This window comes from Populus euphratica, unplaced genomic scaffold (assembly GCF_000495115.2).
Source record: "Populus euphratica unplaced genomic scaffold, PopEup_1.0 scaffold2.1, whole genome shotgun sequence".
In the NCBI taxonomy this organism is placed as follows: domain Eukaryota; kingdom Viridiplantae; phylum Streptophyta; class Magnoliopsida; order Malpighiales; family Salicaceae; genus Populus; species Populus euphratica.
The window spans coordinates 110,487-137,336 of NW_011499846.1; the positions used below are offsets into that span (position 1 = coordinate 110,487).

Sequence of the window (26,850 nt, forward strand, 5' to 3'; positions counted from 1 at the left end):
GGAAGGAGATTTCTTTAGCTGATTTCATCGTGGATTTTGGCACATCGCAATGCTGATCCTCATCAATAACACTGAGGCCAGAGAAAAAACCGTAAAAGTTGACATTATAAAGTCATAAGCGTTGATAAATGACGAAATCAGCTGGCATAAACGGGCCACTGACTTGATTCATCCGATTATGTACATAATATACAGCTCTTTTGAAAGGTAGCAAGGAAAACACCAACCAGAGAAAAGGTATGGCTATGGCTATGGCTATGGATATGGGCTATAAACTAACAATTTCCTATCATCAGTTAAGGCAGTCTCTTTGTAAAGATTTTGATGGAACAGCATAGAAATGCAGCTCGTATCATGCTCCAGCAAACTGCGGGGAGGACTGATCTTCGTAGTGTTAAGAATGAGGGTGGCTCTTTGACTTCCGTAAAACTTCTTTCAGCACCGAAGCAATTCTGTGTGCCATGTGATGTTCTAAAAACATCTCCCTGACCCTTTCATATCCTCTCTTTCCCATTGTAAGCCTCCTCTCGACATGAGTGGCAAGTTTTACGATATTCTTGGCAAGGGGAGTGACCCCTTCTTTTCCAACTGAATGCAATAATCCAGTAGTTCCATTCACGACAATCTCTGTGGTGCCTCCTGCTGCCGTTCCCTGACATGAACAGTATAACAAGCAACAATTGTGCTCAAAACGAGCTATAATACATGGCAAGTGTGATGAGAACTCAAGTATCATGCATATTTATTATAAGAAATATCAGAATCGTATAAAAAGCCTCACCAGTACAGGCAGCTGAAATGCCATTGCTTCAATAGTTATCCTCCCAAAGCATTCACCCCGTGCCTGAAAGGATATGCAGAAAGAAAAAGTTCACGAGAGCTCTTATACTTCCAGTTGGTTGGAAGAGGAAATGGAATTGTGAAGAACATACATAACAATGCAATCAGATAGACCTTGAACAAATCTTGGATTAGGAAAATGAAATCAACAGAGGAGTAGAAGCCTCTATAAGCATCCATGATTCATCTCAATGACAGCAAAAAATTGTTTCACATTAAAAGACGGGATTCTTTGCTTCATTTTATAAGATGCACCCATTGCCTAATAAAATAACAACCTTCCTAGACAGATTATGGCACCATTATATTTCACCTCATGCAAATCAACTGCTGTATTTTACCGTTTAATCATGAGTTTATTAATTGATCATCATCTTTTATGTAACTCTGGATGGAGGCCCTAGTTTATTAATGTGAGTTTGCAGCTAAGAGTTGCGTCTTTTATGCCTAACCTATCCCCATTTTTCCTTCCCTGTCTTTTCAGTTTTTATATAATTGAATATTATGCCACAAAGCTATTTCCTACTGAACACAGCATCAGCAAAATGAACACAGCCCATGTCTCAATGAAGATAACCATGTCCAAAAACATGAATCAATTAAGATGATGATAACAAGATAATAACCAACAATTACTCTACCAAACTGGATATTTAAAATAAACTACAGTGCATGGAAAAAAACAATGCTCAGGCATCATGAAACTACCTGTGAATTCTGAACAAGAACATCAATTGCAGCTAGATAAGGAGCTACGGTCAAAGTTTTATTTATAAAGTGAACACGATCTTGAATATTTTTCTGCATCACATAGTTTCGTAATTCTGTCTCAAACTTAGTCTGAGCACTCATGTCACTACCCACAATTACTGCATGCATTGATGGCACCTTTAGTTTCTTCACTTGGATTATATGTAAGCTCTCATAAAAGGAACGCAGAAATAGATCCTGGCCCTTTCCACGCGAAACACCTGCAATATATTTTACCAGTTATTAATATCCAACCAGATATAACATTTTTTTCTCTCCCTCGCTCTGATGTTTCTTTTGTGTGGAGGTGCATTAGACTGGCAGGGAAGCGGACTTCAAAGGCACAATGAAGTAGAAACATACTACAATATCCAAAACCAGCTAGGGGAAGAAGATAAATTCAGATCCCAAGGTAATAGTTTAAAAGGTAATAAACAAAATTCTTCATGTCTTCTTCCAACTGGGTGACACACAACCGAGTCATTCATTTTAAGTAATGAACTGAATTCATTAATAGAAAAGAAAGTGCAGGGTCAAATAAGAATATACGATTTAATTAGCATTAAAAACGTACTGTTAATAATGGCAAAGAGTATATCTTCATCCCGCACTCCAAGAGACTCCCGAATATGCTCACACAAAACCCTTTTTGCCACATTATCTTCGGCAACCTCCATGAGTTCCTTACTATTTCCAAGGTGAACCACATAGGTCTCAGGCATTTTAATCCTGCAGAAGAGGAAAAAAAGAAAAAGAAAAAGAATTACTGAACCGGAAAACAAAGAATATGAAAAAGAAAAGATAATGGAAACACAAATACAATAGAGAGAAATGTTATTTAGTTTCAGATTTAGGTCCCAACCAAAATTGAAACTGGAAATCAAAACTACATAAAGACAATAAAACATGATGATGCCAGGTAAAACAAGCCAAAGACAAACGATCAACATCTCAACCACCACAAGAAGAAGCAAAGCTAGATTCAGCTATTTAAGGTATTTATGATGCCTTGGTTTAATTGAGAATGGACACAATAATTAATTATTATAGGAATTGATATATTCATTCCTATACTTGTGTCTTCAATAGTCAACATTATGATAGATCACTTATCAGAAAATTAAATACCAGGGCAGACAAGAAAGGACATATAATCATATAGAAAGTAAGTACTTTAGTCACTAAGTCATCTAAACAAACAGATTATAAGTACCTCAAACGCTCTTGAGTTCTATTCTTCCAGTATTCTGCTGTTACATGTGAATCAATCATAGCACCACCAACCAAGGGAAGGTGCTTGACATAATCCAGTTTGAAATAATGCCCCCTCATTTCATGGATCCACCACAACACCTTTGGGAGAACTTGAGGAACATCATCCTTGAGAACAGCATCCAGCCATTTACCAGCAACCGCAGTGTTCAAGACAACCAGATCAGCCTTAAAAGCTGTATCTATAGCTTCTTGACCCTTTGCAGGGAGCACCTATATGCATATAACAGCAGATGATTAGCTTCGTGAACAGTCAAAAGCCAACTCCAACTTATTATTAAGAAGGAGCGGCCTAATGATATATATGATGGCAGTGCAGTAGTGAAACAACGCCAGATTTAATTCTGTATTCCAATTAAGATAAAAGGTTGACACATGCCCAACTTAATAGTTAAATTAAAATCACTTAAAAATTGGAACAAAATCATCTGCTAGACAACTTCAGGAGCTAGAACAGTAATTACCTGCACTCCTCGGACCAACATCTTTTGCTCCAAACTGTATACAACCTCATCAGTTTCTGATGGTTTCTGGATAGTAATCCAAAAAACTTCAGTGCCAACACTTCTTAATAGAAATGCTAGTTCCATCAGTAGCAATGGTCCACCTGGAAAAAATAAAACACATGAGCAAGTTAGATCAAAATCATGGAAAGGAAAAACAGAGGATATGATACTTATGAATCAATATGAAAATCATAGAGAAAATTGATGGGATAGATGAGATTTTATGCATTGAACATTTAAGAAATCACAGTGCATGCTTTCTAAATTTTAATCTACTATATAGAATACACAGGTTCATGGAAGTAAAGCAAGTGAAAGCAGCTCCTTGGTTGGAAAAATGAATGTTATCTGGTTGTTAACACTTGCCAGGAATACATGCTATACATTTGCACAAGAATAACAGCAGAAACCAAATGAATGACACATCCTAATTCCTACTGGAACAAATTTTCAGCCACATTACTCCTCCATTTATAGTTGAATATCTTAAACAATAACTTCCTATTATGAACAGCAAGAAAATTTCATGAATTGACATGATACAGGGAAGCCTCCTACTACATACTTCTCCAAACCATAAGAACAACCATACGAGTACATAAAATAATGGAAGCCAGTTACAGGTAGCTTAACAGTTTCGGTATGTAACTATTCCTTCTTTGTCGACACAAATGTTGTTTCAGACATTAGCACTTGTCAGATCATTCATTCAATACACATTTATATGAAAAGAGAATGACAACCAAAAACAATATTTCTGAAACGACAATGCCATGATAACAAAATTTTAAAAACATTCTCTTAAAGCATGCGAGCTTAAATGGTGTAACTAAATGAATAAATAAATAAATAAATAATGCTGCCACAAGATCTTCTAGAGTATATCATTATGCACATCATCCATGAATCACCAAACCAGGCATTACAACGTTCATCTCAAAACACCCTTAGAATGCTCAGCAATTTAGCCATCTTAGGATGAAACTACCATCAAGTAAACTACAATTGATGACTTGCGTTCCTTCAAGAAAGATGACAAAAGGGATGCACAAACACGAATTCACAATATGCACCCCACTTAACAAAATAATTAAATCATTCCCTGATAGTAATAAAGAGTACAAATTTAAGCTTTAAGCAGGATAATAATCACCTGCCTTTCCAAATTCTACAATCATTAAGGACATCATACGCGATAATACAAGCATCTTGCAAGCAACTAGACAATCTAATTACTACTTAATGCAAATAACAACAATGATTGTCCTTCTTTAATCAAAATAAAACTATTAATCACATAGATATATATATATAGAAAGACAGTACCAGAAAGAGAGAGCTCGTGAGAGACCAAGAGAACGAGCTTAGACTTCATGAAACTAAGCGGACTCGGCGCCGTTTTAATCGAATTCGAAAAAACTTTGGCCGGTTTGTTTGAGGCAGCAACATCGAAGTTGTGGGGGTGGGGGGGATCGCAGGAATCGAAAGCGGATTTTATGAAGAAAGCAATAAGAGTTGAGACGGAAAGCATGATTAAGAGTGTTAAGAGCCATCGTTTTTGCACTGAAGGAGGAGCCCAACCAGCTGCATTACTGTGCTGCTGCTGTAGTTTAGCCATTTCCTCAAGACTTTGAGACTGCTGCCTTGCCTTCGGCTTTAAATGGCATTATTATTGTTATTTTACCAGGAGCATTGTTAGGGTTTCGAGTGTATTGATTTTATTGAAGTTTGGTTCATTTTTTGCACCTTTGTACAAGTGAAAGTGGTTGACGCCTCGTCTAGACACCTGGAATTTTGGAAGGAAGTCACTGACCATTTCACTTATCAGTTATTTATAATCATTTATTTACTATAATTAAATTTAATTACAATATCTAATTGATTTATAAATTAAATTAAATTTATTTATTTATTATATTAATTTTATTTCTTCAAAAGCCTTTTAAAAAAAACTAAATGAGTATTTAAAAAAAAAAGTTAACATTAATATTAGATTTCTTCTTTTTAGTATCATTTATTTTTTTATATTAAATTTTATTTGGAATTTTATTTTTTTTATTTAAGAGAATTATAGATATAGAATTTCATTATAATTTTTTAATTAAATTTAATTTAGAAGATCAAAAATATACTTTAGGAATATATAATAATGAAATTGATTTCTAGGTACAACATGTCGTTAGATTGAAGGGATGACTTTGAGGAATTTATTGTTAGCGTGCGCGTGCTACGTTTTCAATATGATCTTAAGTTACACAAGAGAAGAAGCGTATGATTATGGGTTCTAGCATCATTAAATGTCTTTAATAAAATAAATTAAAAATATATAAAAATTAAAAATTAATAAAAATATGGTTAATGCTAATTAAATATTGAAATTGAAGTTGATCTTTAGAATATTTTTAAAATAAAATTATAGTATTCTTCAAAAAATTTAATAAAAAAATAATTATGAATCAATAATTTTGAAGTGAATGTGTTAAAAAATTTAAAATTTAAAATTTAAGAAAAGATACATAAGACCTTTAAAATAACAAAATAGATATTTTATGAGCAAACTTCTTAAAACAGTCTCCACATTAATTCATATATAATTATTTAAAAAATTATTGTTAATATTATCATAAAAATCCCTAATATTATTTAAAAATCATGGAATAATAGAATAATTATTATAATAAATTTATTTAAACAAAATATTCTTATAAAATAAAAAAAAATAAGAATCATTTTTAAAAATAGATTAGACATACCTAAGATGAAACGAACCTAAAATTAAAAATTCAAAGTGTGTTTGGATTTGAATTGATAGATTTATATTTATTTTGATAAAAAAATAAATGGTCTATTTTTTAAAATGGAGCAGTAAGAAGTTGTTTGTATACAACATTTTTCAATCATTAAAGGTGATTTTAGGGGTTAAAAAATCAAAATCCAAGTTTTTGGACATTAAAAACCTAGTTTCAATCTTTTTTAAACCCAAAAACATGAGGAAAAAAATCATATGGATCTATAAAACTCTATTTATAACTACAAAATACATTTAAATTGGAATAAGAATCCAATTGAAACTAGGTTAAGTGAAGAAACCAATTGTAGGATTTTAAGTTTAACGGATGGTTAGATAATTATTTATATCTCTTTAATGTTTTATTGTTTCTCATTTAATGCAAACAAAATTTTTTTAGTATGCCTTCTAAAATTACAACAATATCATATTGTTTAGGTGGACTTCTAAATAAAGTTTAATAAATTGATAAAATATTATTCAATTATTCATCTACAATAATTAAATCTAAGTTTTATATAAGAAGAAAATTTAGAGGAAACAAGACAAAACTTTAAAACCATAAAAGCAATGTTAGAAAATTAAGTGAAGAAAAATATTAAATTCTATCAAAACAGTGCATAATTAATCAACCCCAAAGACTCTTTTTAAACCCTTTTTTATAGAAAATTTTACACATTAACAACTGATGGATTTTTTCCCTAATAACTTTGATTAAACACATAAAAATAATATTAAAAATGAACATTTTTTAATTTAAGTCATGTGACTTCTAAGCTAAAAAAATCTGTTAAGATATTATTAAAAGAATTATAAAAAATTATTCAATTTACTCTTAACCAATAGGCTAAAAAAAATAATTTTTTATGGACCAGGCTCAAATTCAAATTTTAATTGACAAGAAAATAATTTTTTAACCCAAAATATTATATTACCCAAGCCAAAGCTAAGCTAGTATGCATATATAGGTGTTAAGCTTAAAAATCATTTTACTTGAAACATTTTCTCTTTAAAAACTTGGGTGTGCTTTAAATCTAATCTTAACTACTCAACTTTCAAGAAAGTTTTGTTTCTTTTCTATGTGAGGTAAAGTACTTTTAGGAGGTTTTGGATTTCATCAAAACATATCAACCAAGGGTTATTTAAAATCAATTTCTCATTCATTACAATTTATTTAAAGCATGTTAATATTTCATGTTAAAAAGTTTATGTTAAAGATTAGATTCCAACAAAGTCTTAACCCTAAAAATAAATGGATTTTATGTTTAATTTAGCCTAAATATACCATTTTAACCTTGTACTTAAACAAATTTTCCAATAACTTACTTTTTAAGAATTACAAACTTTTTGAATAGTTTTTCAACCATGACAATTATTTATCACATTATTGGTCTAATCAGATCATCTTAATATTTTCATACTAGAATTTTTCTATATGTTGAAATAAATTTTACAGGCAAAAAAAATCATATTATTTATACCAATAAGAACATATAAAACCTTCAATAGGTTTTGATTTATTCCATGTATTAGTTAACATTCTATTTGAAAGAAAATAAGATTCTATTTGAAAGAAAAACAATAGTAAGAGAATATGTTTGTTATGGTATATCTCTATTTGTCCCATATATTTTTGTGTTAACATATTATTTGATGTAGGTTTTTTTATGTTTACATGAACTAAAAAGACTTTAAAACTTAAGATTGAAGTTTTAAGTTAACATGTTTAAGTTTAGGAGTTCTAAGTTAATTAATTCTAACTTTAGCTTTAGTTTTAAATTTACTCATATAATTTTAAATTTATATTACAGAGTTACAGAATATTAATATGATTAAACACACTTCACACAAATAATATTTCAATTGAAAAAATAATCAAATAATTAAAACAACTTGAATATAAAGTAAACTGAATAACCTAGAAAAAAAATACTTACATTCATAAAACTATGATTGCATCCACGAATTGAAATTCTTAGATAATATAATATATTTTTGGTATATTTTATTTATGAAATTAAAATTACAAGCTTGCTGATTATAAAGAAAATTGTAAGCCTACTTGACTATATCTACTATTCTATTACCTACAAAGTTATTATCTATAAAATTATTTTATACAAGCTCTTGTCTATCTGTTTAAGGTTTGAAAAGTCATAAAAATTTGATAAAAATACAATGTTGTGATTTAAGTTTTCGTTGAGTTTTTTCATCTTTTCTTTCCATGATCTTACAATAACAGGAATTACTATTTTTTTATTTATTAATTTACATGGTTTTTCTTTTATATACTCTTGTATTTTAAGTTTCTTTTAATTATTTAATTATCAAATAATTATATATTACCCTTACTTAGCCCATAAATTTATGGTACAAGACATGCAGGTAACAATAAGAGACGGAATTAATGAATGGCCCATGATTAACCATTAAATATGTTTGTCATGGGTAAAACTCTAGTAAACGAAGCTTGATAGAAATATTAGGAATTTCCAACCTCATGCAATGTTTACAGCTAGCTGTTGTCTTGCCTTCTAGGGGGCACTCATCATTGATTCTATCAATAGTAGGAATTGAAGTCAAAAAAAATTATGAGAACATCCATTTGGTCAATAGAGCAGGTGAATCTACTTCTCTTTCCACTGCTCTTTTCACCGGTATTTGTCTTCACATTTGGGGCTAGAAATATAAACAAATGTATCATTTGACCACGCTTAAAGCTCCAAACTTAGTGATAATATTAATAATGGAGGTCATATGGACCCACTGGTAATCAAAACAAAATTACGCAAAGAAGATGACGATTAGTCCTATCATTTGTGAAAATGATAAGATTCTTCAGAATCTGTTTTCTGTGCATCGTGTTCTGCACATTCATTCAATTCAGCAGAATGAGGTCTGTGTCCATCCTCACTCTGCACTTTTTCCCAGAGATCGAAGTTAAGGTTATCAAGGACTGATTTAGATAGGATGTCTCAATCAGCAAACTGGTATAGCACAGCCATGTTCTCCATGATATACAGAAAACCCATGATAGATTTTAAATAATAATGATATAAAACTAATGTACTGCCATGTTACAGACATTAAGTTGTTGTGACCTAAGAGCTTGCTCCAATTAGATCAGTTTAGGAACTGCTCAGTAGCTTTCTTGAAACTGTTTACCAATGAGACTGATAAGCCTAAATGACAATAAATTGCTAACCAATCTTATCTCTCTTCCCGTCGATGGAAAGCTAGTTGGTTCCCAACTCCACCCTTTTGTTCCCTTCCCTCCGGGCGGAGGCGGGGGGTGGCCCCTGCGCCTACAATTTCCTTTTCCCAGCCTCCCTCCTTGGATAATTTTAAATTTTGACCTTAAAATTAATATATTTTAATCTTTAGGTCCTCTTAGAATACTTTTTCTAGTTTGACCCTTTCAAACCTAATATTCCGGCTCCGCCCAGCCTCCACTATCTCTCAAGGCGACACATAACGTTCCTTCTATAAATATCCTGACCATCCAAAGTTCATAGCAGCTTTTGAACTCCCCCTTCATACTTCTTAGCATTCCTGTGCAGAAGTCTTGGTCTTGAAAGTGATATTCTAAAACAAAACAAAAAATTTGAAGCAGTAATGGCTCAGCTCATTAGCGTTGTCTTGGTTCTTGGTCTTGCTTTCCTGGCCTTTTCTCCGATATGTTTTTGTGGCAAGACAACTGGTGGCTACCTCTATCCACAGTTTTACGATAGGTCATGCCCCAAAGCTCGAGAAATAGTCAACTCCATTGTAGCCAAGGCAGTTGCTAAAGAAGCTCGTATGGCAGCCTCATTACTTAGGCTCCATTTTCATGACTGCTTTGTCAAGGTCTATAACTGATCACTATACATAACTCTCATCACTTGCTCTTCTACTATCATGAATGATGTGATTTACATTATTTTGTTAAAATCCCAGGGTTGTGATGCATCAATATTGCTAGACAGCACCGGAAGAATAATAAGTGAGAAGGGGGCAAATCCGAATAGAAACTCAGCTCGAGGATTTGAAGTAATTGACGAGATTAAATCTGCACTAGAGGAGGAGTGTCCTGAAACAGTTTCCTGTGCTGATATCTTGGCTTTGTCTGCCAGAGATTCTACCGTTCTTGTAAGTGTTACATGTTTGTCCTGTAATGATATTGAACCAACCTTTTCCAGCCAAAATTCCAGAGCTGATCCTTTTGTTTATGCATACAGACTGGCGGTCCAAGCTGGGAAGTTCCATTGGGAAGAAGGGACTCTAGAAGTGCGAGCTTGAGTGGTTCCAATAACAATATTCCTGCTCCAAACAACACATTTCAAACAATTCTTACCAAGTTCATGTTACAAGGCCTTAATGTTGTTGATCTTGTTGCTCTATCTGGTAAGTTAACTCGACTATTCACCTTCTCTGAATTTCCGCAAACTATGAATATGGTCCTTAGTTTTGAAAAATTTTGTTCAGGGAGCCACACAATTGGAAATGCTCGGTGCACCAGCTTCAGGCAGAGGCTGTACAACCAGTCAGGAAATGGGAAGCCTGACTTCTCTCTTCAACAATCGTTTGCTGCCCAATTGCGGAACCGGTGCCCCAGATCAGGAGGTGACCAGAACCTGTTTTTCTTGGACTTTGTAAGTCCAACAAAGTTCGACAACAGCTACTTTAAGAACATATTGGCTTCAAAGGGACTGTTGAGCTCTGACCAAGTTCTCCTGACAAAGAATGAAGCATCAATGGAATTGGTCAAGAAATATGCTGAGTGTAATGAGCTTTTCTTTGAGCAATTTTCCAAGTCCATGGTTAAGATGGGAAACATCTCTCCATTGACAGGTTTCAGGGGAGAGATTAGAAAGAGTTGCAGGAAGATTAATTCTTGAATTGCGGTACCTAGTTAGATCTATGCTTTAAATAATTGGTGCTAAAATGCTTTGTGGCTGTTTCCTATTTTATGTCGTCTTTCTTGAGGTTCTTTCACGTATAAATGTTATGCCAGCTAAATTCAAAAAACATATTGACATCGCAAGGTGCATTTAAACTTTCCAGAATAAGAATATATAGTTACAAAAAAAAGGGCATCAGAGTTTATTTTCCATCACGCTTCTTTGTAGCGATAGCATGAACAAACCCAAAAGGCAGGACTTCAAATTTTTCAGAAGATGATATGAACTGAATGACTTTGTTTGTTTTACTAGCCTTCACACACTAATAGAAAATTGGAAAAAAAAAAAAAACCAGAAACGTCAATATAAAGTATCTCATCTGTTGATGAAAATTGTGATAAAATTTTTTTTAATAATTTTTATGAAAAAAAGATGAAATAAAAAAATAAAAGAATTTTATTAGCAATTTTGTCAATATTAATGACGTGTTAAATTACAAATGATAATTTTGTTAATAATTTTAAAATAAATTAAAACTGATAATTTTTTTTTTTGATGTAATCTAAACTGCATCAAATAATTCATTAAAAATTTTAGGTTGGTCAATTACAAGATAAGGGGAAAAATAACTTAAAAATGCATTCAATAAAATCAAGTATTTGGACCAAGTGATGATCAAACATTAGTCAATCTAATTTATGGCTATGTCTATTTCTTGAAATTTACTTTCTGGAAAATTATTTTCCAAACTTTCATGTGTTTGTTTGCCTTTATTTTTCAAACTTTCATGTGTTTGTTTGCCTTTAAAAAAGTTGGTCAAAGAAAAACACTTTCCAGTCAAAGAAAAATTTGGCTTGATTTCCAGAAAAATATTTTTCTGAAAAATTTGAACGGAAAACACTTTCCGAAAGTTGTGAAAAAATTAAAAATATCATATTATTTGCTAATTATATCAAATTTGGTCCTCAAACTTTTGATTGTTATGTATATTTTATTTTTAATGTTTATTTTTCAATTTCATTTCTTAAAATTTAATTTTTATATTAACTTTGGTCCTCATTTTTATAATTGTTATTTGCTTTTCCCCTATTTTTTTATTGAAATTTTTTATCTATCAAATTTGGTCCTCATTCTTTTGATTGTTACTTATTTTATTTGAAATCATTTATGAAATATTAATTATTATTATTATTTTAATTTCTTCATCTTTTATTTTTTTATAGATTTGATCTTTATTATTTTGATTATTATTTATTTTATTTGAGATCATTTATGAAATTATATTTTTTTTCAATTTCATTCTCATTCAACTTTTTAATTTGTAAGATTTGTTTCTCATTATTTTAATAAATTTAAGAAAAATAAAATATTAATAAGTTATTTTCCAGTTCATTTTTCATAACACTAACAAACATCGAAAAATAATTCACTTTTTAAGAATGCACTTTTTTTGAAATTTACTTTATAAAAATAAATAACTTTCCTATAAACAAACAGAGCCTATATATAAGAAAGCTCTAATCCATTTACAACATAAGCCTAATGCCTAATGATTTTGCAATGATAAGCTAATTAATTTCAATAGTTAGAGGCATATTTTTTCTAGTGCACAAGTTTACTCTAAAAAATATAATTTTTTATCTAATTATTAGATCAGTATGAAATTTTACCAAAAATTTCAAAAATCTTGTTCTATGTTAGATAAAATTTTTAGGACAATCAAACATTGAAAATGCTTTGTATAAGGTTTAGAAATTATTATACAAAAATTGTATTAATTTCCTAGCTCATCTAAGATTTTTTTTCTATTTTATTTAAATTTTTTTATATTTTTAAGCACTATTTAGGACATATTTATCTATTATAAAATATGATTTTTTTTTACTTGTATTTAGGTTTTTTAGGGGGGGGACTTTGATTACAATAGTTATTATTGCATTTGTGAGGTTTTATTCATACTTTTGATTTTTTTATCAAACTACTTAGACTTGTTAAACAATTAATCAAGTTTCACGACGTCTTCTATATTTATTGTTTTAATGTTTTCTTTATATTAAAAAAATTGAATAATGATATTTTGGATAGATACAAGTCAAATCGGGTTAACCAACTTAACCTGTGACTTAAGTCATGGCCTTTGTCTAGCTTAATAATTTTATTTTTTAAAATTTATTTTTTATTTAATTGTATAATTATAAAAAGAGATTTTTGCAAGAAACATAAAAAATAAAAATATCAAGAAGAAATGTGTTTCTTCAATCTTTACTCTTCTCTTATTAATGCATCTCTCTATTATTTTAATAAAAATATTTTTTTATTATAAGCATTATTTTTTAAAATGAAAACCTACCATGAATCAAAAGCAAATTTTTTTAAAAGTATTAAATTAATATCAATATTTTATATGTGATTAAAGGGAAAAAAATAATAAACATGACAAAATCATGTCAATAATCTATCAAAAAATTTAAAAATTGAAGAACATAAATTATATTTTTGCTTAATTTAATTTTTTCAGGGTTAACTTTTGTGCATGCATGAGCGTATTGTCAAGCTGATAACAAAATCAAGCTTTCGTTTCGCGTGAAAGGGATCATTAAAGAGCAATATGTTATTCAATACACACACACACACACACACACATGCATGCATCTCTTTCTAGTAAAACGAGTAACCTCACCCTAGTTAATACAAGTATAAAAGAGAGAAGTGAAATCATAGGTGAAGATTAGTAAAGATGTTTTTAATATTTTTCACCAGTCATAAATTTTATTTTTTCTTTCTTTTTTATATTTATTTTTTACTTGAAATAAACTCACAAAATACCACTAGTAAAGTTTTTCACTTCTATGTTCTAATAGCAAGGATACAGAAACCAATCAGTACTCTGTAGCATCTCAGAATCTCCAATAAAATGGTGTCACCATTCACCAACTCATAATCAGTGATTCTATGAACAAAATCCAACAGTGAGCCGTAAGTCTAGGCTGCATTATAATGGTCACCATTATGCGGGCAAACTCAAATCAGAACATAAGATGTTGGAGAAATGGTTGCAGATGGATTGAAGGGTTACAATCATGTGCCAGTTATAGCACCACAACAAATATCTACGGCTGGGTGCCAACGAGCCAAGTTTGTTTCTCAAATTACTAGAACACATTGTTTCTCTTCCTTTACACACCTGGCGTTTACAGGAGTTAATTAGCATTCAGAAAGATTTGGTTTTCAAAATGCTTCCCCCCAAGTTTACATTTTTCTTTGGAAAAAAGCGACCATCTACCATGATTATTTGAACTAGCAAGCATGGAAATGCTTCAGTTGTTACACTTTATCATCATGGAACCACCACCTGGTCTCCTTCGGAGATCTTCCATTTCTACAGTTCTTTACATATCGGTCATTATCCTCGGGACGTTGCTGCAAGCAAGGGTCAACCTCATTAATCTTACAATCTTATATGCAAAAAATAAGTTATAAAGTGGTTGTGCCATCTAATGAATCATGAGATGATTAAACCTAAAAGGTATGCTTATCATTTATCATGGGTATTGGCAAATATACACTTCACCTGCCAGCAGTCAATAGGAGCCCAATGAACACAAAATCCATATTAACTGGAAAGAATGGCTCTAGAAAATTGACCATAAAATCAAACCTTCACAGTGGAGCTTGAAAGCATCGAGAGAATACTGATGCAGACGGAACTAACAGTCATGGCAGGAGACCAAGAATCATATAGTATATCTGCAAAAGGAAATAATCAAATGTCAGTCATGCTGCAAGGATCTGCAGGTTTAGATTGAGGCAATCATGCAATGTGAGATAAACAATGGATTGCACCCCTCATCCCATTGAAGTGGTCACCATTCCTTTTTGAGATGTTCCATTTTATTTATCCACTCTCAAAATAGCATATGTATTAGTGATTAATTCACAGGTTTATGGAGCAACATAACTACCTTCAATTAGAAACTAACCACTTTCAACAAGACAAACTTTAAAAAATTTATCCCACTGAATAGACCATTAAACAATCACTCTTTAAATGGTAAGAAAACCGTAGTTCCACAGTTAATATGAGGTGGAAAGAGCATAACCGACATAAAAGCCATATACAAAGTTAAATCAAGCTTGAATCATAACAAATGACTTAAATCCTGCTTATCAAGAAAAGAAACAGCATAGCATGAGCATCAATACATGCATGAGTCCATTTGTTGTATTGCAAATGAACAAAAGGGATGAGAACAAAAAACTAAAACCACATTCTTATCTAATGACATCACTAAGGGGAAAAAATCTGGATAAACAGGTTGCATGATGGACATAATTTATATTGCAATAATTATTTAAGTCGGTTTGTGTTGCTATATTGTGCACAAGGTTATCACAATCCTTCATAATATCCATGTCCAATATTACAAATCACAAAAGTGTGAGCTATACTAGAATTTGGCCTCTGCAGGTCTCATTGAAAGTTAATGTTATGAGATTTATCTTACCATGTTTTCTAGCAATAATTAAGGTTTTGCTATCTACTTAATGGCGATATAAGAAACTAGAAAACTAAGAGATCGGCATACATGTACCATTGACCATGTCTTGTATGAAAATCTTGTTAAAGAGAGAATGGAAATATCTAAACCAACAACCACAAAAAAAAAAGTCAGCATTTATGGATAAGACCATCAAATTCAACAAACAAGTGAATATTGGCCCCGTTTATTTGCTGAAAAGTAGTTTCTTTTTAGAAAGTGAATTCCGGAAAATTGAATTATTTTCTGATATTTGATAGTATAATGAAAAATAAGTTTGAAAATATTTTCCAATGTTTGGTTATGTCATGAAAAATGAGCTAAAAAATAACTTATTAATCTTTTATTTTTCTCAAGTTTATTAAAATAATAAGTTACAAATCTTACAAATTGCAAAGTTGAATGAGAATAAAATTAAAAAAAAATTAATTTTATAAATTATCTAAAAAAAATAAATAATAATTAAAATAATAAAGATCAAATCTAAAAAATAAAAATAATAAAAGATGAAAAAATTAAAATAATAATAATTAACATTTCATTAATTATTTCAAATAAAATAAGTAACAATCAAAAGAATGAAGACCAAATTTGATAAATAAAAAATTTCAATAAAAAAATGATAAGAAAAAAGCAAATAACAGTTATAAAAATAAAGATCAAAGTTAATATAAAAATTAAATTTTAAGAGATGAAATTGAAAAATAAATATTCAAAACAAACTATATATATCAATTAAAAGTTTAAGGAGCAAATTTGATATAATCAACAAATAATATGATTTTTTTAAATTTTTCATAACTTTTGGAAAGTGTTTTCGGCTTAAATTTTTCAGGAAAACACTTTCCTGTAAACCAAGCTAAATTTTCCTCTGACTGGAAAGTGTTTTCCGTTTTCTAATGACAAACAAACACAAAAAAATTTAGAAAGTGATTTTCCAAAAACTATTTTTCAAGAAACAAACACAACCGAAATGAAGAGCAGAGAAATAAATCAGTTTGTATTGTAACAGTAGGAAAACTCCCGACCACCGAAGTGGGCTGAGATATTTCAACTGGGAACAGAATACAGTAGAGCAAATAATCCAATCGACCCAAAATTAATTTCATGGTATCTTAACTCCAATATAGAACATAAATAATTACCTAAACAAATATGGCCATTGCTATAAATATGCGGATGAAGCGGAGCCGGATGAAGAAATATAACCTGTTTAGAACCTCAATCAACACTATTTTACATGGAAAAACCCAATAAAAGTCTATACAGTTAACAATAGACTGATGCAATTGCAAACCTGAGGAGCTTCCATCGGGTAATGCTCAGGGAAATCAACTTGAAGCTGATAGGTCTCATTTGCATAAAGGGTGCCCGGAGCTCCAATGACTTCAATAACCCACCTTAAATTAAAAATCCCAAGATTATATTACAGATAAATAATCAACGAACAAATCAAATATAGAAACTAATTAGTCATGTTCTTTAAAAGTTTCGTTTTACAAACGGTCCCAAAAAAATCCAAACTTTAGTTTGATTTCTTATTTTCCCTTCATCTTTCTTTGATTTTCTCAGCAAGAAAACACAGTTTAACATAAGACAAAACAACCCATAACAGTAATTAAACAGAAAAAGACCAAACCTTTGGAGATTATCAGTGACTTTATGTTTGAAACCAGTTGGAGGATTGACTTGCCACTCAACAAGTTCTTTCTGAAGCCGATTGCAAGCAATCTTACTCAGTGCCTAAATCAAAACAAAACCCGCAAAATCACCATACGACTAATGATTGATAAAACAATTTAACAAAACCCCATATCATCGATTAAAAGTATGAACCTTGCGGGTCGTTGTAGAGGAGCTCGTCATGGTTGCAAAGGTAACTTTTGAGAGAGTTATTTGTTGGTGTGAAGGGGTGTTAGATAAAGGAACAAAGAGAACCAGTGACGGTTTATAATGACGGGTATAGAATGATTTGTGTTCCCCACCACCGTATTGCCATATCTTCTAGTCATCTACGAGTATTTTTTTTTTTAGAAGTTCTTACTATAACTTTTTTTATTAATTAAAACTTACTAAATATAGTTTATTAAAAATAATTAACTGCATTTTAAAGTATAAATAATAATTGGACTTTGAAGAACAGTAATCATTCTCAATTTATTCGTTTTATGTTAGAAAATAGTTACCATATATAAGCATATTACATACTAAAAAGTTTTTTTTTATAAAAATTTACAATTAAAAAAGACCAAAACAAAGGAGAAGATTAGCAAAAGCCAATGCACAGGGTAAAAAGGTCAAACAATAATAATATATTTTTTATTTAACAATGTGTCTAAAATGCTTGTCTAAAATGCTTGTGAATCTAATATTTTATTAGATTTAATTTTTTAAAATTTAATTATTTTAAGCTTAAATATACACTAGACTCAAACATCTAGCGTGTCAGATCTAACCCTCTCCAAATTAGATTTTTCTTCAAGAGTAAGAATTCGAAATAGAAATATATGGTCATTATCTCATTACAAAAAGATAATCTTGATAAGGGCTATTCTTGCATCAAATCGATAATAATATTTATTATAAGGGATGATCTCATCAACATTAATATTGTATATAAAATGATATAGAATTCTCTTTCATAAAGTATATGATGTTATTTATATTTAATATCGTATAGGAAAACTAGCAATCAATATTAATATTGATTATAAAGGTATTCCTCTCACTTGGATGAAAAAGAAAAAACTTACAACCCCTCAAAAAATAAAAAATAAAATTATAAATGCATTTTGAACAACCTAATTAGAGAGTTCAGAATATTCACACTCTTAAAACTTATTTTCAACATTTATAATATATAAATAAAGAATAAATATTTCTATTTTTAGAATTTAATGTTTATTTATCATAGATCTTCATAATAAAATCATTGACTTAGTTATTAAAAAATCCCTAAAATCCTCAAAAAAGACTGTTTTGCAAAAAAATTCAATCTTTGTTCCCAAACTCTAAAATCCTTAGTTATAAAAAAGAAAATATTAACATGAACTTATAATTATTCATTATCCAAACACGATGAAATATAATTTCCTTATGATTCTAGATTTTTTGAGCATCTTCATGTTAGATTTTTAGATGAAAATCTCAAAATGCATTCCTTCTATTTTTTTTATTTTTTAAGGTGAAATAAATTGGAAAAAAAACATACATAATTTTTTAAAAAGATAAATATAAAATAAATTAGAAGGGAATAAGATGTAAAAAAATAAAGATTAAATGTTTTGAAATCACGAGGATTATTTATTTAGTTTCATTAATTATGGAGACAATGTAATAATTATTTTTGCTGTTCATATAATATAGTAACTAGCTATGGCTGCTTACCATAACACACAATTATGAGCGCCAATTTTGCCACACACCCGTTCAACATGAATTGATACAGTTAGATTTTGCTATAATGATAATCGTACTTTAAAACAAGGTCCAACCATTACTTAATTTCTTTAGACAAATCCATTTCTATTGAGTTTAATTTTAATTTCGTCCATTATAAAAGTACTTATTATTGGTTTGGGCATCTTTGTGTCACATCCAACGTTATCACAATTCTATTTCTTTTTGAAAAACCCATGAAATAACTCAAATAAGATTGCTTTTCTCTTTTTTGCATAAGAAATAATAAAAAAAAAAAAACCTTGACCGAATACAAGCTTGTTCTTATCAACGGTCAACACCACCCTAGTTTACCTGTCATGCAGTCGCAAATCACTCAGATGACCCCACTCCAACCACCGGGAACTTCACCTTCACAGAATCATAAATGTACATTTCTGTTGGACCTAGCTTCCACTAGGCAAAAGCTCTGGTTTTCAAATCATCTGAACTCCTATCTTCAGACGATCGACTAATTGGCACTATTAGGACAACATTTAAGTGGGAACGAGGCAATGAACTTGTTCTCCAAATATGCAGAAATACATCAGCAACAGATGAAGGAGATCAGAGAAATAAAAGTTGACCAAAGGGTATTATCACCTCTCTGTTTGTTAGCGATCGACAGCATCCACATATTGCATGTGGGATTTTCAGTGCATATAATATAATACACACAGTTGCTCACAGATTCACCTACTACATCGCTATATAATTTTCAAACCTAGTATAATGCATGCTGGTGACAATGGGTCGATCTTGGTAATAAAAGACAACAAATGGTAAAGGGTCAAATTTCATTGCCATTTACTAACCATCCCCACCTGGCTGATGATATAAGCTTTGCATTTTGCAACGTTCTGATTCCTCGCTTATCCCACATCAAAAGCTCGAGAAAGAAAAATCGACTTTTACTTGCTTCTTACCTTTGCCCCTTTCTTTCTTTTTTAAGAAGGCATGTGCAATCTGCCCTTTTGACTTCTATTAGCATATTCTAGCCTTGTTCAATGGAGATGTTCCCTTGCAATTTGTCCTATGGGGGAATCTTCAGGGCAGAGGCATCTCGGAAAGACAGGCTTGGCACGAAAATATATATTTTTAAAGGAACAGGATAAATCCATCTTCTAGTTTTCTATGATTTCGTACACAAGATATCCCACCGTCTTTTTTTTTTTAGATTAACGTGGGTGTCCAGGCCAGTTTGCGCGCACCACGACTAATCCCACGGGCCCTGAAGTTAACGACCATGTAAGCCTCTAGTGGCCATCATATGAGCAACTAAGGACTCGAACCTGAGACCATAGAGGAAACAAACCCCTTGATCTCAAGTCCTTACCACTTGACCACCACCATAAAGGAAGCAAACCACTTTGATCCCAAGTCCCACCGTCTTTTGACTTGTCATCAGGTCGAAATTACTAATGTTTTCATTTCCCATCCAATCCTAAGGGCAACCAATAACTTCAATCCAAACCCAAATGAAAGCCTTCGGCAACTGTATTTGGCTGCCAAATAAGCTAATAGGACTCGTTCTCAATGTGATGAAATTGGATTTTGATTCAATATTATAACACAACTAGATAGAGATTTGATTTATACAAACTTTATAAATGGTATAACAAATATTTTTATGTACTAGTAAAATATATAGGTTCAAGATATGATTTGATCTCACCAAACTAGGTTTACTGTTTAAAAAAAACACTAAAAAATCTTATTATTGGATCAAAATTAATTTTTTCTAAATGATTCTACAAGCAATTTTTCTATAGCTAATCACTACATTGCTTATCTGATAATTGGATCTCTTGAGATTACAAATATAAGTATCAATTTTGTTATTTTTATTAGTTTTTTTGGATTTATTATTTAATTCAGATTTTTTATTAATTTCTTTAGTGTTTTTAAATTTCTAGTTATTTCCTAGTAGAGTTAGGGTTTTTTGATCTATTTATAGATCTTATGAATTTCTTAGGAGGCCAAACTCATTAATTTTATTTTTAGAGATATAAATGATGAATTTAAAATTTATATCTTAACTTTTTTTACTAGTTAAAATCAACATGTTTTCTATGTTATTGTTGTTGTTATAACTTTCACTTTTTTAGTTGGTTTATAACTTAATGATCATAAATTATTTGTTTGATGGGTGTTGTAATTTCATGAAAATTTATTGCTTGTTTTGTGTTACTACAACTATAATAGGAAAAAATTATGGAGTAGGGTGTAGTTAAGGGATGTGAAGGCTCCCTTTTTTGAAAAAGGGATATCTAAAAACTAGTTATTAAAGATATGCAAAAGCATATCACAAAGTAAGCTTATATGTTAGAAGATATGGACCTATAAGAGAATTAAGAGAGTGACCATAAATCTCTAGACAATACTAAAAATCTAAGGCATGATTAGAGGATATAACCTCTTGAGCAAGAAAAGGTTAGATATAGGGTTTTTGATTTTTGTTTTAAATTATTAGAGTTTGGTGGAACTTTGTAAATAGTCGAGTTCATAAATTAACCTAATTAATTTTTAGTCTTAATGGATCACTAACCTTAAATATTTAAGAATAATATTTTGATTTGGTATGAATATCATAATTATAATACTTTTATAAAAAAATTTGTAAAGATTTTTTGTCCAAAAAACTTTATCTTTAATCTAAATTAATTAATTATACATAGATAAATATTAAAGATAAAAAAATGTTTTTATTAATAATAAATATATTTTATATGAACAAAGTCAATATTACAAGTAAAATTGATTGGCTAGATAATATAATAAAAATGCTAAAATAAAAGGCAAAAACACTAAGGCTATAGGCAGATTTTACTATTCATTACAATAGTATAATTATGTTTTTGCCTTTACAAAAACAAATAATTCAAAGAACTTGCCTTTAAGGGTAATTCAATTTTTGCACATGATCCATTAATTATTATGAAATTATTCGGGGATAATTCAATCTTTTTGTATTTTTTTAGCACAATTAAATTATTAAATTACTCTTTAAAAGAACAAAAATAAATTATTAAACATGGTCATTTTTCATCTAGTTACTATTTAGGGATAACTCAATCTTTTTGTATTTTTTAGCACAATTAAATTATTAAATTACTCTTTAAAAGAGAAAAAAAATAAGTTATCAAACATGGTCATTTTTCATCTTGTTATTTGCACAATGGAAATTATGCCTTTAACAAGGAAAAATGGATAAATTGTTATTCATGGACTATTTTGTCTTTTTACTTTTTTTTTTCTTGTGTGATTTGACCCCTTGTTTTTTTTGTAATTTTTTTCTTTGATACGTTTTTTTAATTTATATTTTTTAAGATCTCATCCTCCAACATTAAATTGGTTGAAGATTAAGTTTCTTGATTAAACTTGAATTTCAAATTTCACGGGTTATTGTTTTGGAGGATTAACCCGAGTTTAAGAGATTCACGTGGGTTTGCTTGTTTTTTTCTTTTTTTTAAGCTGTTTTTTTCAATTTCAATTTCAATATTTATTTATTTATTTAATTTCATCATCCTTTAATTTTTTATCTATTATATCTGATCTGTATTCTTTTAAATGTTTTATTTTTTATATGATTTATAGAATTAAAGCTTTTTTACAATTTCATCTTTTAATTTTTTTATTGATATGATTTGATCCTCATTCTTTTTGTTGCAGTTCCTTTTTCTTTGACAAATTTTTTAAATTTAGATTTGTTTTATGATTTCATCTCCAAACAATAAATTGATTATGAATTGATTTTTTTTATTAAACTCAAATCTAGAATTTCACTGGTTATGAGTTTGAATGATTAACCCAGTTCTAAAAAATTCACACAACCTTGCCCCCATCATTTGAAGCTAATGTTTTTAAAGTTTCATCCTTTAATATTTATTTATTTCTTAAATTGCATCTCCTTTCTTTAATCAAACCCGAGATCACTTGAGGCTCAGTCGAGGCCCAACCGAAAGGAGAATAAGGGAAGAAAAAAAAGGAAAGAAGCAAGTTGTCTAATCGGATTAACTCATGTTAGTCATGTCCATTACCCGAGTCATCAATTTTGCAGCTTAACACAAGTCAATATAGTGTGTTGACACCTTTTCAGTTCTTTTCCTAGGCTATTTTTTATGGTTCAATCCTTCAATAGTTTTTTGTTTTACATTTGATTTAGAGTTAGGTATAGGTCAAAACAAAGACGACATTAATTTCTTTATAAAACTAGATCATCATTTAAATAGGGCGATTGGTTCATTATTGGCTCGTTAGGCTGAAAAAGCCACTCCATTTTTTTTTATTAACACTGATAATGATGATTAATTTTATTTGATACATCAATTAAGTTTTAAGTATTATTTCAAATATTTTATCATTTATAAAAAAAAAAGTAATAATACTCATATTTTTTTTTTAATGTAGTCATCCAATTAAATCCAATGACTGCATTAAAAAAATAAAAAATACTTCTTTTATTATATCCACTAACAAATAAATCATTTACATAATCTATTGGTCATTCAATATGGTGGATTAGAGAGTTGTGCTTTATTGTCTATTCAACAAGGTGCACAAGACAACACACAAGGTTGGAGCTTATTCTAATCTTTTGCATTATAGATAAAGGTATTTCAGGATGACAAATAAAAATAAATTTTATCTCTCTTTGTTAATTTTTAGAAAAGGGAAAAAAATCAAAACATGAGAATGATCCGGAGTATTAATTTTGATGTACAAAATATTTCTTTAATTCTTTTAGTATTATAGTAAAATTCAAGTGTTTTATGTATATGAAATTAGGTTCATCTCTTTTTATCCTATAAAAGGCATGCATTTCATATTTATTTTTTTTATTATCAATATATAGTCCATATATTAATTCATCTCTTCATACCGATTACTAAAAAATAAATATATAGACACATCAAGTGAGAATGAAATCTTAATATTCTCCAACTTATTCCGATGGGACTTTTAACAAAAAGATAGAAAAGATGAATTAAATATATAATAAATTAAAACAAAAAAAGGCCTAATTGTTTTTTTCTTTTTTATAGTAAATTTTAATATTTTTTTATCATAAAAGATATGTTAGAAATCTATTAAAAATGATCAAATTTTAACTACATCCTAAAAAAACCCTAGCTTTTACTTTCCTTTTCTTTGTTGAAATAAAGGCTTTTATTAAAAGTTCTCTTGTTGTTTTTGTTAATGATGGTACCCTTTTTTTTTCCTTTTCTATCTCTTTCTTTTTTATTCTTTTGTTTAATTTTATTTTAATAAAGATTTGATCCATATGAGTTTTAGATTGAGATTTGTGCATGTTTATGAATAAATTTAAATCAATGTTTAGATATAGGTTCTTATGGGTTTTTTGCACTTATATCTCCTACTAATGGGAGGTTTAGTTTTGATCTCTTGTTGAGGTATTATTTTTCTATTTGCTGGCATTTTTTTCTTTTAAATATGGATCTAAAACAAATTAAGAGTTTCAAAGAATTTAATTTCTAATCCAAATCAACGAAGCTCATTGTTGCGATTGTAGATATATTTCTAAACAACTAGATTTAATTTTCACATTTTTTATAAATTTTTATGTAAAAATATTCATATTTGATATGAATCAAAAGCACCAAATCTAACCTCGTGGTGACAATTTATCAGTAGAATCCAATAAAGATTCCTTTTGTGATTGCTATGTACACCTTCTAAGAATATTCCTTCATCTTCAGAAAAGAGAGATATATTTAGGCCCTGTTTATTTACAGGAAAGTAGTTTCTTTTGAATAGTGGTTTCTTGAAAAGTGAATCCCAGAAAAATAAATTATTTTTTAATGTTTTGTAGTGTAATGGAAAATAAGTTAGAAAATACTTTTCAGTGTTTAGTTATGCTATGGAAAATGAGATAAAAAATAGCTTATTAATATTTTATTTTTTTCAAGTTTATTAAAATAATAATAAACAAATCTTACAAATTAAAAAGTTGAATAAAAATATAATTGGAAAAATATAATTTCATAAATTATCTCAAATAAAATAAATAATAATCAAAATAATAGAGATCAAATCTAAAAAATAAAAAAATTGAAAGATGATGAAATTAAAATAATTATAATTATAATTTTTTAAATTATTTTAAATAAAATATGTAACAATCAAAAGAATGAAGACTATATTTGATAGATAAAAAATCTCTATTAAAAAAATGATAAGAGAAATGTAAATAATAATCATAAAAATAAGGACCAAAGTTAATATAAAAATCAAATTAAATCAAATTTTAAGGGATGAAATTGGAAAAAAATTAAAATAAAATATATAGTAATAAAAAATTTGAGGACCAAATTTGACATAATCAGCAAATAATATGATATTTCTAAAATTTTCACAACTTATAAAAAGTATTTTTCACCCAAAATAAGAAAAACATTTTCCTGACCAACTTTTCTAATGAAAAACAAACACAGAAAAGTTTGAAAAGTAGTTTTCTGGAAATCAATTTTAGAAAACAAACGCAATCTTAATGGACAACTTACCTTAGCGTAACGACACCACCAATGATAACGGACGTATGATCTTGACAATTGACAATAATTCAACTACTGCAAATTGGAAGAATAATTACACCTTCTTCTTTTCTTCTTTTAATAAGTGTAGAGGATAAATTTGGGGATTAACATGTATAATGCTAATAAATAGTGAAATGGTATAAAAGAAAAAAATGGGTGACATAATATAATTTTGGATGTCTCTTTTGAAAATTGTGATATTTAATTAAATGTCTAAATGTTATAGTTCTTAATCGTGATATCTATTTAAATATAGACCTAACAGGTAAACCCATTCGTAAGAAAAATTACAAAACTATTAAAATTATCAAAATCAAGCTTTCGTGGTAAGATTTTTAAAATCTAAAGATCCGATGGTTAGAGCAGTAATTTTATAACTACTCAAAGAAAAACACCCTCTGAAAACTCTTGTAAACATTTAAGCATGATTCAATGGTCGGATCAAAACTTATAGTCATTTTAAGCCATCATTTTGGTATGACACGACCAAACTTACTCCTGAGCCTAAACTTGTCTTATTAGTTTATAAATGCATCTACTAGGTCATCTACACCCGACCACTCGGAATCACCTGTGATAACTACTATGCGAATAATAAATTGTTAAGATTTTAATTAAAGTCTATTTTTTAGTTTATAAGTTGGACAAAAATATATATTTTCACTCATAAAACATATTTGAAAGAAAAAATTCATAACATTATGTTTTTTATGTGAAATAGTCGATTGGTTATATAATTGTATCCATCTAACCAGCTGTTGGCAATTATTGCTTTGTTTCATAAAATTATGATATAACTCACATGACCAATTATACAACTATATTCATAAAATTAGCGGAGTTTGATGAAGTTATGAAAGTTTTGTTGAGGAACTAAATGCTAATAAGCCTGTGTATATGAAACTATTGTACTTATGCATGAAAATGAAGGAGAGGAAATAAAGAGAATATCGGTTGATAATGACATTGCTATGAATATATTGCCTTTGAGTATGTTACAGGTAATTAAAAAAATAGTGGAGTATTTGAGTATTTGACGCCAACTAAAATAGTGATAAGTGGGTACTTTAAAGAAATCTTACAAGCTAAAGGAATGATACGTGTCAATTTAAAAGTGGGCTCCTTAACTGTGCAATCAATTTTCTTTGTTGTGGATACGATTCTATCTTATTTGAAAGGGACTAAATTCACATAAATGATAGTATTCCCTCATCTTTGCATTAAATATTATTACTTTGAAATGGAAGTAAGTTTGAAATTGTGCATGCAGAAAACAAGCAA

The 26,850-nt window shown here is 29.4% G+C and overlaps 3 protein-coding genes across 3 annotated transcripts; 1 reads left to right on the top strand and 2 right to left on the bottom strand.

Annotated features, from left to right (window-relative positions):
• Positions 1-78: 78 nt before the first annotated feature.
• LOC105128545 (uncharacterized) lies at positions 79-5,122 on the bottom strand. Its single transcript, XM_011030267.1, has 7 exons — positions 4,695-5,122; positions 3,327-3,469; positions 2,804-3,075; positions 2,165-2,319; positions 1,549-1,811; positions 782-844; positions 79-652 (listed from the first exon to the last, which is right to left on the bottom strand). The coding sequence occupies exons 1-7, from the start codon at positions 4,984-4,986 to the stop codon at positions 395-397; spliced, it is 1,446 nt and encodes a 481-aa protein (XP_011028569.1). The 5' UTR covers positions 4,987-5,122; the 3' UTR covers positions 79-394.
• Positions 5,123-9,645: 4,523 nt separating this feature from the next.
• Positions 9,646-11,165, top strand: LOC105128552 (peroxidase 72-like). Its single transcript, XM_011030278.1, has 4 exons — positions 9,646-10,002; positions 10,093-10,284; positions 10,374-10,539; positions 10,621-11,165. Exons 1-4 carry the CDS (start codon positions 9,772-9,774, stop codon positions 11,031-11,033), a joined length of 1,002 nt encoding a protein of 333 aa, XP_011028580.1. The 5' UTR covers positions 9,646-9,771; the 3' UTR covers positions 11,034-11,165.
• Positions 11,166-14,077: 2,912 nt separating this feature from the next.
• On the bottom strand, positions 14,078-17,553 carry LOC105128562 (probable ubiquitin-conjugating enzyme E2 16). The gene is made up of 6 exons (XM_011030289.1): positions 17,411-17,553; positions 17,214-17,317; positions 16,872-16,974; positions 16,720-16,783; positions 14,695-14,783; positions 14,078-14,456 (listed from the first exon to the last, which is right to left on the bottom strand). Exons 1-6 carry the CDS (start codon positions 17,438-17,440, stop codon positions 14,361-14,363), a joined length of 486 nt encoding a protein of 161 aa, XP_011028591.1. The 5' UTR covers positions 17,441-17,553; the 3' UTR covers positions 14,078-14,360.
• Between the last annotated feature and the right edge of the window lie 9,297 nt (positions 17,554-26,850).